The 16694-nt window shown below is 42.0% G+C and overlaps 1 protein-coding gene across 8 annotated transcripts in view; it reads left to right on the top strand.

The window, feature by feature from the left end:
• CASK (calcium/calmodulin dependent serine protein kinase) overlaps window positions 1–16694 on the top strand; it is a 425447-nt gene that overhangs the window by 103992 nt on the left and 304761 nt on the right. For all 8 annotated transcript variants that reach the window (XM_077817582.1, XM_077817549.1, XM_077817556.1 and 5 more), the window contains exon 2: window positions 12801–12913. In XM_077817582.1, coding sequence (XP_077673708.1) covers window positions 12801–12913 — 113 coding nt within the window. The remainder of the gene's footprint in view (window positions 1–12800; window positions 12914–16694) is intronic.

Genomic DNA, 16694 nt, shown 5'->3' with positions numbered 1-16694 from the left:
TGTCTGCTAGATTAAGGAGCCCATTATCAAATATTTGTTCCCCATGTAGATATTTACAGACTGCTTTTAAGTCATCCCTTAACCTGTAAGCTAAATAGATTGAGATCTTTGAGTCTCTCGCTGTAAGGCATGTTTTCCATTCTTTTATTATTCTCGTGGCTTTTCTCTGGACCCTGTCCAGTTATCATCGATATCATCCTTGAATTGTGGACATGAGAACTGGACACAGTATTCCAACAGTGGTCATATTAGTGCCAAATACGGAGCTAATGTAACCTCTCTACTTCTTGAAATTTGCCTGTTTATATATTCAAGGATTGCATGATTAGCCCTTTTGGCCATAATGTCACATGGAGCTTACATTCAGCCGATTCTCCAAATTGGGTTTTTTTTTTCCCAGAGTCACTGCTTCTGAGGATAGAGTTCCTCGTCCTGTATGTATGGCCTACATTCTTTGTTCACAGATGTAGAAATGCACATTCGTCTGTACTTAAACATATTATTTGCTTGTGCCCAATTTACCAATCAATCCATATTGCTCTATCGGTGATATGGTTTCTCTATTATCTATATCTGTTGGAGGCGGAAATGAAAGCCTTATGGTGTGTGTGAGCAGGTTATCAGCAGTGTTTAGGGAACTTCAAAGTAACAGGGAAGTCAGAAGTCTCTAACTTATTTCCATGTTGTCAGGTGTTAAATTGGTGGGACATGTTCTGATGTAACTGTAACAAAAGAATTTTTTTGTCAGTTTTGCCTAGCTTTTTTAGGTAGAGGTGGTGTACCTCAGTCAGTAGGTCAGTGGGGCCAGCTAGGGGAGAATAGGAGACGACAATTGAAATGCGAAATACCTGTATCTTTGTGTCATGTTATAACTTAGATTGTAATAGTGCTTAAGCTACAAGACTATGTTAAAAATATTTTCTCATTGTGTGAACAAAGTAAGCTAATTCTTCTTGAAAATTAAAATCTGGCACATGCAATCGGAACAAACTCTCTCCCTTTGAGTCAACAGGAGGGTTTAAACCTTGGACTTTCAGACCCACAGTTCAGAAAAGGACTCAGTGCACACTTTTTGTGAATGCGTGACATAACTGTTTGCTAGACATCAATGGCATTTTGGAGACCAGGAATTTGGGATTCTATCCTTGACTCTAGGACAAGTGTTGTTTTAGTGGTTAAAGACAGAGTAACCCAAAATGTGGTGTGGTTGAATAGCTAAGATTTGGGATCAAGATACACAAAACTCGATAGAATGATGGGCTTTTGAGACCACAGACTGTCCTTCTCACCAATATTATGATTGTTTCTTTGTATCCCTCATGGGTCTGTCTGTCTATCCATTTGTTGTCGCTCATCTTATACGTAGATGGGGCAGGGAGTTTTTGTTCTATTTGTACAGTGCCTACCACAAAGTGGTGCTGGTCTATGACTGGGAGTCATAGGTAGTACGATCATGTTAGTCCAGGGTTCTGTTCTTGACTTTGCCTACAGTGACTTTGTGTAACCACTTCGTTAACTTGTTTGTAAAATGAAGTGACAGCTCATACTTGACTGTGTTCTAGGGTTGGGGATTGATGTTAATAGTCAGTAATAAGTTGGTAAACTGCACAGGAGTATAAACCACAGTCAGTAGAGGTGAGATTTAAACTCATGAGTCATGGTCTCCTTTCCCAGCTTGAAGAACTATCCCTAGACTTACAGGAGTATTTGGTTGGGAAGTTACCCAAATGGCTGTGTTACATTGTCACTTCAAATTGATGCATTTCCTTTCGGTTCAACTTGGGGAAGTTAGGCAGTACTTGCCTGTGGATTAATGTTTATTTATAACTCAGCATATGTGGAGCAAAGGATAGATTCCAGAGTGCTTAATTTTCTTGCAAATGGTATCTCCCTCTCCCCCACTCCTACCTGCCAAAAAGTGAGAGTATCTAGTGGAAAACTTAAAAAAGGTTAATCTTGTAACTCTTATCCTTTCTGTATCGGTCTAATTATCAAATCACAATGAAAAATTCAGTAGTACTCCAAGAATACTTTGTGTTTTTATTGTTATTTTAATGAGGCTTTTATAAAAAAAAATAAAAGTTTAAAGCTCCCCTTAAATTGAAAACTTTGGATTCAGACTTCGTGACCAACACTTCCATAATAAATTAAACATGTGCATTTGTTGTGATGTCTCAGCGCATTCAAGTTGTTTGATACACACACACACACACACACACACACACACACACACACACACACACACACAATGTGTAAAATCAAGTTCTGAAAGGATTGCGTTGTTAAATAGTAGCTTTAGCCTCAGGATATATTAAAGATAAACACTTGTATGCTCTCATTCTCCGTGTTCTTTCATTAGGGTAGTGCATAGTGGGCGCCATTAGGTTCTTGACATTTCTCTCATGCAGTAGTTAAATTTCCTGAGGTAGTATTCCCTATCCTAAGTATAGGAAATACTGTAAATACCATAAGTATGTTAAAAATAGCAGTGCAGTAAGCATCAAGATTTTAATGATGCTCTCAGTACCCTTTTTCATTATGAGAACTGAACACCGTATGACTGCCATGATGGAACATTTGTGGCCCACTGGTTTCTAATTCCACTGAAGCCATTTTTATCTTACAAAAGTGCCTTTTTGGAGATTATCTAATGAGTTTAGGGTTAATGTGCTTCAGAACGTCTCGTGTTTACATTCTTCCTTCCATTTCTTTCATTACAGAGTACTGGTTATTCTAGTTCCATGGTTTACAACATGAATTTCTTCCAGCTTCCAAATTGCTTTGTCTTGGTTTTGCCCCAGATTTTTCAAAATATTTCAGCATACAAATTGTTTGCTTCCGTTAGGGTGCTCAAGACTTGGTAGGCTATGGTCTCAACTCATCATTCTCCCAGTATTCTTTGTTTTCTTGTACTCCATCTGTCAGTCTGTCAGTATTCTTCTGTTGTCTCTTGTCGTATATTTAGATAGTAATCTGTTTTGGGCTGGGACTTTTTGTTCTGAGTTTGTACAGTGCTTATCACAAAGTGGTACTGGTCTAATACTGGAGCTCTTAAGTGCTACAGTAATGCTAATAGACAGTTGGTCCATGCTTCATGATCAGCTACCACCCTCGCATGAAAGTCCCCAGCAGGAAAACATATTCGTGTTTTGGAATCTTGCTGATTCCTTGCTGATGGAATATTGCTTGCTGGTGTTCAACTGGTCGTAGAACTGGTCCTTGATGTCAGAAGACAAGGAGAGTGTTGGGGCATACACACTTACAAGGTTGACTGGCCCTCAGATGTGAACAATTGTATTGCCAAGATTCTCTCTGATCCATTTCTAGGTGGCTCAGTCATCCCCAGAAGTGAGTTCTTGATGGCAAATCCCACTCCGTGCTCTCGGGTTTCTTATGAGCTTTTCCCCTGCCAGAAGAAGTTGTAGTCTTTTTCTCTGAGAGATCCGTTTGATGCTAGCCATGTTTCTGGGAGGGATACGATATCCATATTGTCGTTTCAGCTCGTCATTGATCATGGCAGTTTTACGTGCATCACTGATCTGTTGAAGGTCCTCAGATAATCCAGTTGTTATGGTGTGAACCCTAAAGCACCCTATCTTTAAGGATGTTTCTTTCTTTTACTTGATTTGCTTGGTGCATTGGTTGTAGTCCACTTGTCAAGTCATAAAACTCTATGCTTCAGGCACCCATTGAAGCAGGCAGACTGTGGCGGGACAACACCTTATTGTCTGGGGACTGGCCAGTTTTATGGTGGGCAATGATTGTCCAGTGATATATGACTATCTCTCCCACTGTCGGAGACCGCCCCTGGTGCTCAACACTACGCCAGTGGAATAAGAGCTTAGAACTGGTGACTGCTGCCTCCTGTGTTGTGTTGATGCTCGAGGTGAAGCTGGAATACCTCTCCAGGGTGCAAGCCTGGGCAGATGATATGGAGGCCCTGAGTTGCCCATGCATCAGGACCCCCCTCTTGGCGTCAATGGTAAAATCCAGAGGCGAGGAAGAACTAGTACATCTGGTACCCGATCTGCTGCAAGAGTTGTCAGAAAGATACTAAAATATTAGTATCTGACCGCCTTTTGGGCTCCACTCCAGATTTTCTGTCTGTTTACTCTCATAGCCCTACATTCTCCCAAATTCACCCACAAGGCAGTGGGGCTTTTCTGTCAGGGATGGCTCCCTCAATCTTACAGCCTCCCGGGCTACCCAGAAGGCTGTGGGTTTGGGTTCATGAAATTCATATGTGAACTCTCAAGGTGGAATAAATTACAGGTCCTCTTTAATTGGGTGCCACCGGCTGCCAACTAGACATGGAGCCATTGATCACTACCCGTTGAGCCCGACAATCTAGCCAGCTTTCTACCCACCCTATAGTGCATTCATCCAGCCCATACTTCCTTAACTTGCTGACAAGAATACTGTGGGAGACCGTGTCAAAAGCTTTGCTAAAGTCAAGAAACAATACATCCACTGCTTTCCCTTCATCCACAGAACCAGTAATCTCATGATAAAAGGCGATTAGATTAGTCAGGCATGACCTTCCCTTGGTGAATCCATGCTGGCTGTTCCTGATCACTTTCCTCTCATGCAAGTACTTCAAGATTGATTCTTTGAGGACCTGCTCCATGATTTTTCCAGGGACTGAGGTGAGGCTGACTGGCCTGTAGTTCCCAGGATCCTCCTTCTTCCCTTTTTTAAAGATTGGCACTACATTAGCCTTTTTCCAGTCATCCGGGACTTCCCCGGTTCGCCACGAGTTTTCAAAGATAATGGCCAATGGCTCTGCAATCACAGCCGCCAATTCCTTCAGCACTCTCGGATGCAACTCGTCCGGCCCCATGGACTTGTGCACGTCCAGCTTTTCTAAATAGTCCCTAACCACCTCTATCTCCACAGAGGGCTGGCCATCTCTTCCCCATTTTGTGATGCCCAGCGTAGCAGTCTGGGAGCTGACCTTGTTAGTGAAAACAGAGGCAAAAAAAGCATTGAGTACATTAGCTTTTTCCACATCCTCTGTCACTAGGTTGCCTCCCTCATTCAGTAAGGGGCCCACACTTTCCTTGGCTTTCTTCTTGTTGCCAACATACCTGAAGAAACCCTTCTTGTTACTCTTGACATCTCTCGCTAGCTGCAGCTCCAGGTGCGATTTGGCCCTCCTGATTTCATTCCTACATGCCCGAGCAATATTTTTATACTCTTCCCTGGTCATATGTCCAACCTTCCACTTCTTGTAAGCTTCTTTTTTATGTTTAAGATCCGCTAGGATTTCACCGTTAAGCCAAGCCGGTCGCCTGCCATATTTACTATTCTTTCGACTCATCGGGATGGTTTGTCCCTGTAACCTCAACAGGGATTCCTTGAAATACAGCCAGCTCTCCTGGACTCCTTTCTCCTTCAAGTTAGTCCCCCAGGGGATCCTGGCCATCCGTTCCCTGAGGGAGTCGAAGTCTGCTTTCCTGAAGTCCAGGGTCCGTATCCTGCTGCTTACCTTTCTTCCCTGTGTCAGGATCCTGAACTCAACCAACTCATGGTCACTGCCTCCCAGATTCCCATCCACTTTTGCTTCCCCCACTAATTCTACCTGGTTTGTGAGCAGCAGGTCAAGAAAAGCGCCCCCCCTAGTTGGCTCCTCTAGCACTTGCACCAGGAAATTGTCCCCTACGCTTTCCAAAAACTTCCTGGATTGTCTATGCACCGCAGTATTGCTTTCCCAGCAGATATCAGGAAAATTAAAGTCACCCATGAGAATCAGGGCATGCGATCTAGTAGCTTCCGTGAGCTGCCGGAAGAAAGCCTCATCTACCTCATCCCCCTGGTCCGGTGGTCTATAGCAGACTCCCACCACTACATCACTCTTGTTGCACACACTTCTAAACTTAATCCAGAGACACTCAGGTTTTTCTACAGTTTCGTACCGGAGCTCTGAGCAGTCATACTGCTCCCTTACATACAGTGCTACTCCCCCACCTTTTCTGCCCTGCCTGTCCTTCCTGAACAGTTTATAACCATCCATGACAGTACTCCAGTCATGTGAGTTATCCCACCAAGTCTCTGTGATTCCAATCACATCATAGTTCCTTGACATCACCAGGACCTCCAGTTCTCCCTGCTTGTTTCCAAGGCTTTGTGCATTCGTATATAAGCACTTGAGATAACCTGTTGATCGCCCCTCATTCCCAGTATGAGGCAGGAGCCCTCCCCTCACAGACATTTCTGCCTGTGCTTCCTCCCGGTATCCCTCTTTCCCACTTACCTCAGGGCTTTGGTCTCCTTCCCCCGGTGAACCTAGTTTAAAGCCCTCCTCACTAGGTTAGCCAGCCTGCTGGCAAAGATGCTCTTCCCTCTCTTCGTAAGATGGAGCCCGTCTCTGCCCAGCACTCCTCCTTCATGGAACACCATCCCATGGTCAAAGAATCCAAAGCCTTCTCTCCGACACCACCTGCGTAGCCATTCGTTGACTTCCACGATTCGACGGTCCCTACCCAGGCCTTTTCCTTCCACGGGGAGGATGGACGAGATCACCACTTGCGCCTCAAACTCCTTTATCCTTCTTCCCAGAGCCACGTAGTCCGCAGTGATCCGCTCAAGGTCATTCTTGGCAGTATCATTGGTGCCCACGTGGAGAAGCAGGAAGGGGTAGCGATCCGAGGGCTTGATGAGTCTCGGCAGTCTCTCCATCACATCGCGAATCTTAGCCCCCGGCAAGCAGCAGACTTCTCGGTTTTCCCGGTCAGGGCGGCAGATAGATGACTCAGTCCCCCGGAGGAGAGAGTCCCCGACCACCACCACCCGCCTTCTCCTCTTGGGAGTGCCCCAGGGGTCGGTCCTGGGGCCGGTTTTGTTCAGTATCTTCATAAATGATCTGGAGGATGGTGTGGATTGCACTCTCAGCAAATTTGCGGACGATACTAAACTGGGAGGAGTGGTAGATACGCTGGAGGGGAGGGATAGGATACAGAAGGACCTAGACAAATTGGAGGATTGGGCCAAAAGAAATCTGATGAGGTTCAATAAGGATAAGTGCAGGGTCCTGCACTTAGGACGGAAGAATCCAATGCACCGCTACAGACTAGGGACCGAATGGCTAGGCAGCAGTTCTGCGGAAAAGGACCTAGGGGTGACAGTGGACGAGAAGCTGGATATGAGTCAGCAGTGTGCCCTTGTTGCCAAGAAGGCCAATGGCATTTTGGGATGTATAAGTAGGGGCATAGTGAGCAGATCGAGGGACGTGATCGTCCCCCTCTATTCGACATTGGTGAGGCCTCATCTGGAGTACTGTGTCCAGTTTTGGGCCCCACACTACAAGAAGGATGTGGATAAATTGGAGAGAGTCCAGCAAAGGGCAACAAAAATGATTAGGGGTCTAGAACACATGACTTATGAGGAGAGGCTGAGGGAGCTGGGATTGTTTAGCCTGCAGAAGAGAAGAATGAGGGGGGATTTGATAGCTGCTTTCAACTACCTGAAAGGGGGTTCCAAAGAGGATGGCTCTAGACTGTTCTCAATGGTAGCAGATGACAGAACGAGGAGTAATGGCCTCAAGTTGCAGTGGGGGAGGTTTAGATTGGATATTAGGAAAAACTTTTTCACTAAGAGGGTGGTGAAACACTGGAATGCGTTGCCTAGGGAGGTGGTGGAATCTCCTTCCTTGGAAGTTTTTAAGGTCAGGCTTGACAAAGCCCTGGCTGGGATGATTTAACTGGGAATTGGTCCTGCTTCGAGCAGGGGGTTGGACTAGATGACCTTCAGGGGTCCCTTCCAACCCTGATATTCTATGATTCTATGGGTGTTCTCTGAGAGGCCTTCAGATGAAAGTGGAATAGCTACATAGTGTGCACAACTGGGCAGTACTATACCATGTACAGAAAACTTCCTGACTTTTCTAATGATTGTCTCATTATTCCCGAAGCATGACGTTTATTAGCAATAGATAGTCTAATTGAAAAAGAAATTGGCTGATTGGATTGTAGGATGAGACTTGGAAAACAGGCCCCAAATATTTTTAGAGCAGAGCCCTCCAATAGGAAGAATAGCTGTTGCGTAGCAGTGTTTTACTGGAAAAGCTCTTGTGGGGAAGCATGCACTGAGTATCTTCCTGCTCTACTTTAAAGCCCATGTCATTATGCTTACTTTCCTGAGTAGAACTTCATCCACTGAATTAAAACAAAACAAAACAAAATACTAACGAATGTTCAGTATCATCCAACCTATTTACCTTAAAATGGTGTATTCAAAATATATCCTGCAGTATTCTAAAGGTAATTACCCTTAATTTCCCATTGGTGCTGCTGGAGCATTAGGTAGCCAAAAGAAATGGCTTCCTGTGGAATATGCACATGCAGACAAATCTGAGGCCTCTGTAGAAAAATACAGAAAATCTATATAATTCCTGTACATCCTTCAATGTTGGAATATAATAAACTAGGTAACCATTTAATTAAACTATAAGCTTTGCAGAGACAGTCTTTTAGTTTAGTTGATATGATGGTCCCTGATCTTTGGGACCACCAGGTGTTACTGTAGTATGAATAATAAATAACCATTTTGGAATTCCTCAACATCCTTTTTTCTAAAGAAGCCTAGTTCTAAAACCTAGATTTCCATTCTTCATTGAAGATCGTTTAATTATGAAACTAAAACATTATTATTCTCCAAGTGCTTTCCCTTCTGGAATAATGCTACAGGTGTATTTAGCCTTCTGGAGAAATGCAGACTATAGCTGTAAAAGTAGATCCTGTACCCTGATACGTAAATTAGCTCTGGTTGTCAAGTGTGAAAAAAAGACCATTTCAGGCTAGCATATTTAGTCACTAAAGAAGGCTTCACTATAAAGGCTACAGGACTGTTAAATTTAAGTTCCATAATGTATTAATTAAGGAATGTGTCTTGCTGGTCAACTGCATTGGTACAATTTCTGTCTAAGGATCTATGAATGAAACATTTTTATACTTGTATACTTAGGCTTTTTCATTTAATAATTTTTAAAAATATCCATGTTGAGTGTGGCTAAAATGTTCCCTTAATAAATATTGAAAAGTAATAGGACATTCCAAATATGGATACCTATGCACCCAGCTTGGATATTAGTGAGAAAAAAATTGCCTGTTTGAGCTTTGATCATGCAAACACTTCTGCACATGTTTAACTTTACATTGCACACAGTGGGCCTTACATATGTAAGGTAACACATGCATATGTTTTTGCAAGATCGAGACCTTAGCTTGTAATTTATTTTAAAAAGAGGCAGTCACACTTTTGTATCTCTAGCTATTCATCTGGAGGACAGTGCAATTTGGAGGGGGTTTTCACTAGAGGATAATATAATTTAGGGTTTAGTTATCCTTTTTATGTGTTTAATTTGTCCAAGACTGAGAATATTTTCTCTGATTCCTGTTACAATGTTTAAGTAGGCTTCAAGTTAGACTCTACACTCTCCCTCCTCTTCCTTTTTTTAGGATACTATTGCTGTTTTAAATAAAAGACTATAAGGACTGGTAAAATGGATAAAATGTAATTTTTAGACTTTTACAATAGTAATCTGGAGTCAAAAATGGAATCAGGATTAAAAGAGTAATTAAATTCCAAAAATCACCCTGTATGTACAAGAACATCAAACTAAAATTAAAACAATTAGTAAATAAACATATTTAAACTGAAACTTTTTTCACTTATTTTCTCCACCCTTTCCCCTAAAAAGTCTCCATTGAGAACTAGAAAGGCTGTCACTTTGTAGTCTCAGGAGTCGGAGATCCATAACCTGACTTGCAGTTTGCTGTCTAGAAGGGAAAACTCATACTTTAACCTAAGCACTCTGCTTTTTATTCCAATAAACAGAAAAACATGAATATTCCATGCACAGCTTCCATCCATATGCTTTAAATTACTTCCCTTTTCTTTCAGAGAAACTTATTGAATGTCAGTTTCCTTGTCAACTGGTACGTTAGCCTAATTTTCTGAGTGCGTGGCAATTTAACTTTACAAGTTGCCCTTTGTTATCACTGTTAAAGAAGCAACAACAACAAAAATAAAATAAAATATATACGTTCTTTGTGACTACTGCCTTCCTAAGTTCCCACAATCTTATCTGAAAACATTTTCTTTCATGTCTGTACCGAGTAACTTACCTAGTTAAATAGCAGTAGTGGGTAATTGCGTTATCTAACATTAAAGCATTGTGGGATGCAATTTATATGAAAATATTACAAATTAAAGTTGAGTTTTGTTGCATAGCATGTTAGCACTAAGAATGTTAAAGTTAAATCCTAATATTAACAAATGACTTCCAAAAATGTGTGTGTTGGGTTATGACACTTATGGATCAATTTTCAAAGAAATCTGTGTAGAAGCGAGGTCAATATAAACCATATATTGTTGTTTGTTTGTAGCCACGTCAGTTCAAGGATATTAGACAGACAAGGTGGGTGCAATATCTTTTATTGGAGCAACTTCTGTTGGTGAGAGAGACAAGTTTCTGAGCCACACAGTGCTCTGTGTAGCTGAAAAGGTTGTCTCTCTCACCAACAGAAGTTGGTCCAATAAAAGAGATTACTTCATCCACCTTGTCTCTTATCTGTATATTCGCAAAAAGAAAAGGAGTACTTGTGGCACCTTAGAGACTAACCAATTTATTTGAGCATAAGCTTTCGTAAGCTACAGCTCACTTCATCGGATGCATACTGTGGAAAGTGTAGAAGATCTTATTATATACACACAAAGCATGAAAAAATACCTCCTCCCACCCCACTCTCCTGCTGGTAATAGCTTATCTAAAGTGATCACTCTCCTTACAATGTGTATGATAATCAAGTTGGGCCATTTCCAGCACAAATCCAGGTTTTCTCACCCCCCCCCCCCCCCCCACACACACACACACAAACTCACTCTCCTGCTGGTAATAGCTTATCTAAAGTGACCACTCTCCTTACAATGTGTATGATGATCAAGGTGGGCCATTTCCAACACAAATCCAGGTTTTCTCCCCCTCCGTTCCCCCCCCCCCAACTCACTCTCCTGCTGGTAATAGCTTATCCAAAGCGACCACTCTCCTTACATTGTGTATGATGATCAAGGTGGGCCATTTCCAGCACAAATCCAGCGTTTAACAAGAACATCGGGGGGGCAGGAAAAAACAAGGGGAAATAGGCTACCTTGCATAATGACTAAGCCATTTCCAGTCTCTATTCAAGCCTAAGTTAATTGTATCCAATTTGCAAATGAATTCCAATTCAGCAGTTTCTCGCTGGAGTCTGGATTTGAAGTTTTTTTTGTTGTAAAATAGCGACTTTCATGTCTGTAATCGCGTGACCAGAGAGATTGAAGTGTTCTCTGACTGGTTTATGAATGTTATAATTCTTGACATCTAATTTGTGTCCATTTATTCTTTTACGTAGAGACTGTCCAGTTTGACCAATGTACATGGCAGAGGGGCATTGCTGGCACATGATGGCATATATCACATTGGTGGATGTGCAGGTGAACGAGCCTCTGATAGTGTGGCTGATGTTATTAGGCGCTGTGATGGTGTCCCCTGAATAGATATGTGGGCACAGTTGGCAACGGGCTTTGTTGCAAGGATAGGTTCCTGGGTTAGTGGTTCTGTTGTGTGGTATGTGGGGGGGAGAAAACCTGTATTTGTGCTGGAAATGGCCTACCTTGATTATCATACACATTGTAAGGAGAGTGATCGCTTTACATAAGCTATTACCAGCAGGAGAGTGGGGTGGGTGGAGAGAAAACCTTTTGTAGTGTTAGTCACCCATTTTTTCATGGTTTGTGTGTATAAAAACGTCTTCTGTACTTTCCACAGTATGCATCCGATGAAGTGAGCTGTAGCTCACGAAAGCTTATGCTCAGATAAATTGATTAGTCTCTAAGGTGCCACAAGTACTCCTTTTCTTTTTAGATAATCTAACAAATCTTTTATTATATGTAGCGTCTTTAATTCCATGATGGCTCTTTAAGGAATAAAGATCAAAGAAAATTTTAGATGTATTTCTATTACCCTGGAGTTTTAAATATAAAGTAGTAATGGAAATTTCCCATGTCTCCTGTGTTGGTTTAAAATTCACTGGCTGGTGATGTAAGTGGAAAGATTTACTTACATTTTTTGTAGGTTTGACTATTTTAAACTATCCTTTCTAAGTGTTTCTTAATAGGCATTTAAAAATAATAGAATTGAATGCATTTTTTATTCTTTCTCTTTATATTGAACAGTACTTTTAGTCAGTCATATCCTGGATTCCTCAGTCAGAGTTTATTCACTTTTTTTTTTTTTTTTTACTCAGGCAAATTCCCACTGAAATCAATAGAATGAGAATGGACTGCAGGATTTGAGCCTATTAGAATACATATATCACAACATTTTCTAGAATTAAATGTGGTAATAGTAAATCTGTGTAATATAAATATAAAGGTATTTTGCAGTGTTTTTCTTACTGTATTTTGTATCATAATAAACAAATTACATTACATTTTAGCAATAGTATGATGATTTTGTATAGGTTCTATTAGTTGTATCCTTTACAAGCAAACTATATGAAATTATTTATGAACTTTTAAAAATGAAAATATCAAGTTTGTCAAATGCTGTTTACATTAAACTCTAGTAGCAATTACATTTTGTGTTGGACAACTTGGGTGAGAGGTACACACCTTCTGCACTGTATTATAGTTCCAAAAATGTAACCTTACATATGTTAGGAAATATTTGGAACTGTACAGCTAAACACACAAAGGAGAACGAAATAGTTTGTAATTCTTTTAATGCAGAAAATCTGACTGTTTTTGTTTTTGTTTTTTAGGGGTCCATTCAGTGTTGTGCGGCGATGTATCAACAGAGAAACTGGGCAACAGTTTGCTGTCAAGATTGTCGATGTAGCAAAATTCACCTCAAGTCCTGGATTAAGTACAGAAGGTAAGGGAGGACTTTTAAGTAAATTCTTGTTAATTTATAAAGCAGTTGTTTTTTCTGTGGCTGACTTCCCGTACCTAACTGCTAACTTTGAAGATCCTGTTTGTTCAATGTTCCACATAAGTCTGAACCAAAGACTTCCTGCACTGGAAACTTGGAAATGCGTGGATCCTGCTAAATCTGCTCAAGTTTTAGTAGTTTTCATGGTTGTCTAGTTATAGGACTATGTACTAGGAAAGAAGTTGTCTCAGACCTCTTTTGTCCTGCTTAGAATCCTTTTGGAGAGGAAGTACTCTTGGTTAGAAGGAGAAGATGGACATGTTTTTATTAGTTTATTTCCTTTCTGTACATCTATATATTCTTTTCAGCAGTCTGGATTTAGGAAGTAATTCCTTATGAGCCATTAACTTGTCTGTGCTGAAAAATACTCACCATAGAAGGGGCAAAAGTTATACCAAACTGATGTTTATACATAAAAGATTGCCACCAGGCCATACAACATTTTTAAAAACAAAATTCTTACCTCACCCAACCTGGTTTAGAACAAACCACTAAGCCTTTTCTGAATTAAATTTGAAAATGATGTAACTTTATTTTGGGTGGATTAGTAGTTCAGTTTCTTCACACGGCCAAGGAAGATGATAGTGTTCTTTGAACGATTGTCCATGTACATTCCACTTCTGGTGCTCATGTGCATGAGATTGGATTCTACTGGACAGCAGTGTCCCTGGATGCTCTTGTGCACCACCACCCTACCCTCCACACACATTCAAGGACGTAAAGGGTGGAGCAAGCCCAGCTATCCCTCTGTTCCTTCTTACTGCCTATGGCTGTAAAACGGAACATCTGTAGTGTCTGCTTTTCTGCACAATGTGCAACTTTTCTGATTGTTGTGTGTGTATGTGGTGATATAGTCAGAGTAGTGTTCTCCTTTTTACGCTAGTTTGGGGATAACACTAATAAAGGAGTGTTATTTTTAGGGACTTTCTAGTACTGGGATTTTGCTGCTTTGGCTGAAACCTGGAGTTCAGAACATCCCCCTCCTTAATAAGGGCACTCAAGGTGCCTTTTTCCTTTCAGAATGGGGCCTGTCCCTTATATTGCTCAATCTGACACTTTTTCTCCAAGAGGATGCAGAAGGTGAGAGAGACCAATCTTAAACTTTTTCTCCTGGAGCACTCAGTGAGAGCCTCCTCGGGACCAGAGGAAGGGACCCTACCAGGCCTGAACCAGCTTCCTCTGTCATGGTTCCTGTGAGCTACAGCTCAGTTCCCAGCTCCTGGGCTCACTCTTCAAAGAAACCTTCATATACTGAGACAGACAACGTAGCTGTCTTCCTGCACCCAGTCATCTAAAAGGAGTGGGAAGGAACATCATGCTCATAGTAAGTACAGGCCTAGGTTTCCTCTTCCTAGGATGTAGTAAAATGAGGCATTGCTTTCTTCAGACTACTCAGGCAAAGGGTAGGTCAGAGCCCAAATCGGGTTCCTCTTACACCCTGGCAAAACCTGATATCTGAATGTGTGGTACTGTCTTAGGCAGAGGTCTGCACTTCACCCAGTACTGACTTCTTGGTACCAATATTCATATACACAGTACCAATGCCTCCGGAACCCAGGACGCTAATGCTGACCCTTACGATACAGATGCTCCTCGCACTGACTTTCTCACACCAAACTTATATTTGGTATCAAGTGATCTTGTTGTGATTGCACAGCCTAAATCACCATTACTATCCTCAGCTATGAGTGTGCCTGTATGTTACAGATAACCAGTACTATTAATGTACCAGTCACCTCTTCAGCTACAGTAGTAGGGGAGATTTAAGATGCGATAAGGATTTCCTGCCTTGATGCGAGAAATGGACTAGATGACCTCTTGAGGTCCCTTCCAGCCCTACATTTCTATAATTCTGTGAAGACTAGCCTCATCATTAGAGGAGAAATTCTCTTCCCTTCTTGCTCCCATTCTGATCATAGTAGGGAGGTATCCTGCACCCATTCTCCTCATTCCCATGTATCTGGTCAGATGGAGGATCAAGGAGCTGTCATTTTAGGCATAGACCTGTGGAATCTGAAAGAGAGCACTCCTCTTTGTATCTACCCCTGTAACCCCCAGTCCTTTACGCCTATAATGTCCAAACTTGGCCATACTGGACTCTTGCGGGGATGCAGCTGATGAGGAAACTAACTCCTCCTGACCTCTCTAGAGTTACATCTCCCTTCGCTATAAAAACTTGTAGAGTTGCACAAGAGGTACAGCTGGCACAAACTCGTTGTAAACTGGGAAGAATAACTCCAAACAGTGGCACGCTTCTTCCTCGCCTGATGAACCAGTTATGCACTCTACTTCCACTCAGCCTAATGATTTCAAAACTTCTGTGTCACATGGCAGACGTGTTAGAAATGCCTGTGGCGGTAGTGCAGGAAAAATTGCAGAAGTTTCTAGACAGTCTGCACTCCTCCATATCACAAGAAAGATTTCAAGCCACACTAGATGTGCCCACCCACCTACAAGCTCACCCCAAGACCATCGGTGAGGACTTTTCTCATATGGCCTCCTGCATATATGTAACTCAGCATACCAGACTTCATCTTCAATGCATGCAAAGAAGTTGAAGTCTGTATATCAGCCAAGCAGGCATCACCTGAGTGTGTCAGTGCATGTCCCCCCAGAAAGTCCTGTCATTGTTAAATTAGTGGAAAGATCATCTGAAAGTCTGCAAGGGAATGCCATTCTCTCCGCCACTGCTATTAAAGATGTTGGTGATAGAGACTTCCACATTTTGTTGGGAAGCCCATTTGAACAACCTTGAAACATAAGGTATATGGACTCCTCAGAAAACACTACTTCACCTAAATGTTGTGGATCTAAGAGCTATTTGGTGGGCGTGCATGATTTTCCTCCTGCTTGTGAAAGATTGGCAAGTCAAATCATGATGGATAGTACAAAATCCATGTTTTGTGAAAACAAATGACAGGAGCAAGTTCCATCCCTCTATGTCAATAAGCTGCATGTCTGCAGAACTTTTGTATCCTCCACGGAATTAAAAGCAGTATACCTCACAGGATTACAGAATGTGCTAGAAGATCACCGCAGCAGACACTTCAGAAATGACCAGATGGACAGTGAAGGACACTGTCCAAACATATTTCTCAGGTCGGGGGTCATCCAACCATAGATCTTTTTGCCACCAGAGAATACTCTGGAAATGTCAAAAGCTTTGTTCCAGAGGAAGACACAATGCAGGAATTGTGTCTAATGCATATATGATACTCTGGTTCCAGGGCCTGAGGTGTGTTTACCCTATAAGTGCATTCATCCTGAACATTCTCAGGAAACTCGGGCAGGAATCACCCAGGATCATCATCAAAAGCTCTAGCATAGCAGAAGCAGTTCTGGGTCTCAGATCTAAAGAATCTCTACATCCAACCTCCAGTACCATTGCCTCTACAGCCAGATGTAATATGGCAAAAAGACGGTAAGATCCACCCTATGGAGTCATACTCCCTGGACCTCATGGCATGGATGCTGGCTAATTTACCTCAGTTGAGCAAGTTCTCTCTACTGATGTCATAACATTCTTATCCACAGGACAAAGGACTCTACAAGGCAGACTTATTCTGCAAAGTGGTTCACTGTCTAAGCATGCCAGTTATTTCAGTCTCTAGCTCAGATACCCAGTGTACTGGACCACCTTCTATTATTAAAGAACTCTGGACTCTCCATGACTCCCTGAGTGTTCATCTCAAAGCCCATTTCAGCTCTCTGCCCTCCAGTTATG

Source organism: Eretmochelys imbricata, chromosome 1 (assembly GCF_965152235.1).
Source record: "Eretmochelys imbricata isolate rEreImb1 chromosome 1, rEreImb1.hap1, whole genome shotgun sequence".
Classification (NCBI taxonomy): Eukaryota; Metazoa; Chordata; order Testudines; family Cheloniidae; genus Eretmochelys; species Eretmochelys imbricata.
Note: the sequence above shows the minus strand (reverse complement) of the source record. Positions and strands in the feature narration are given on the sequence as shown.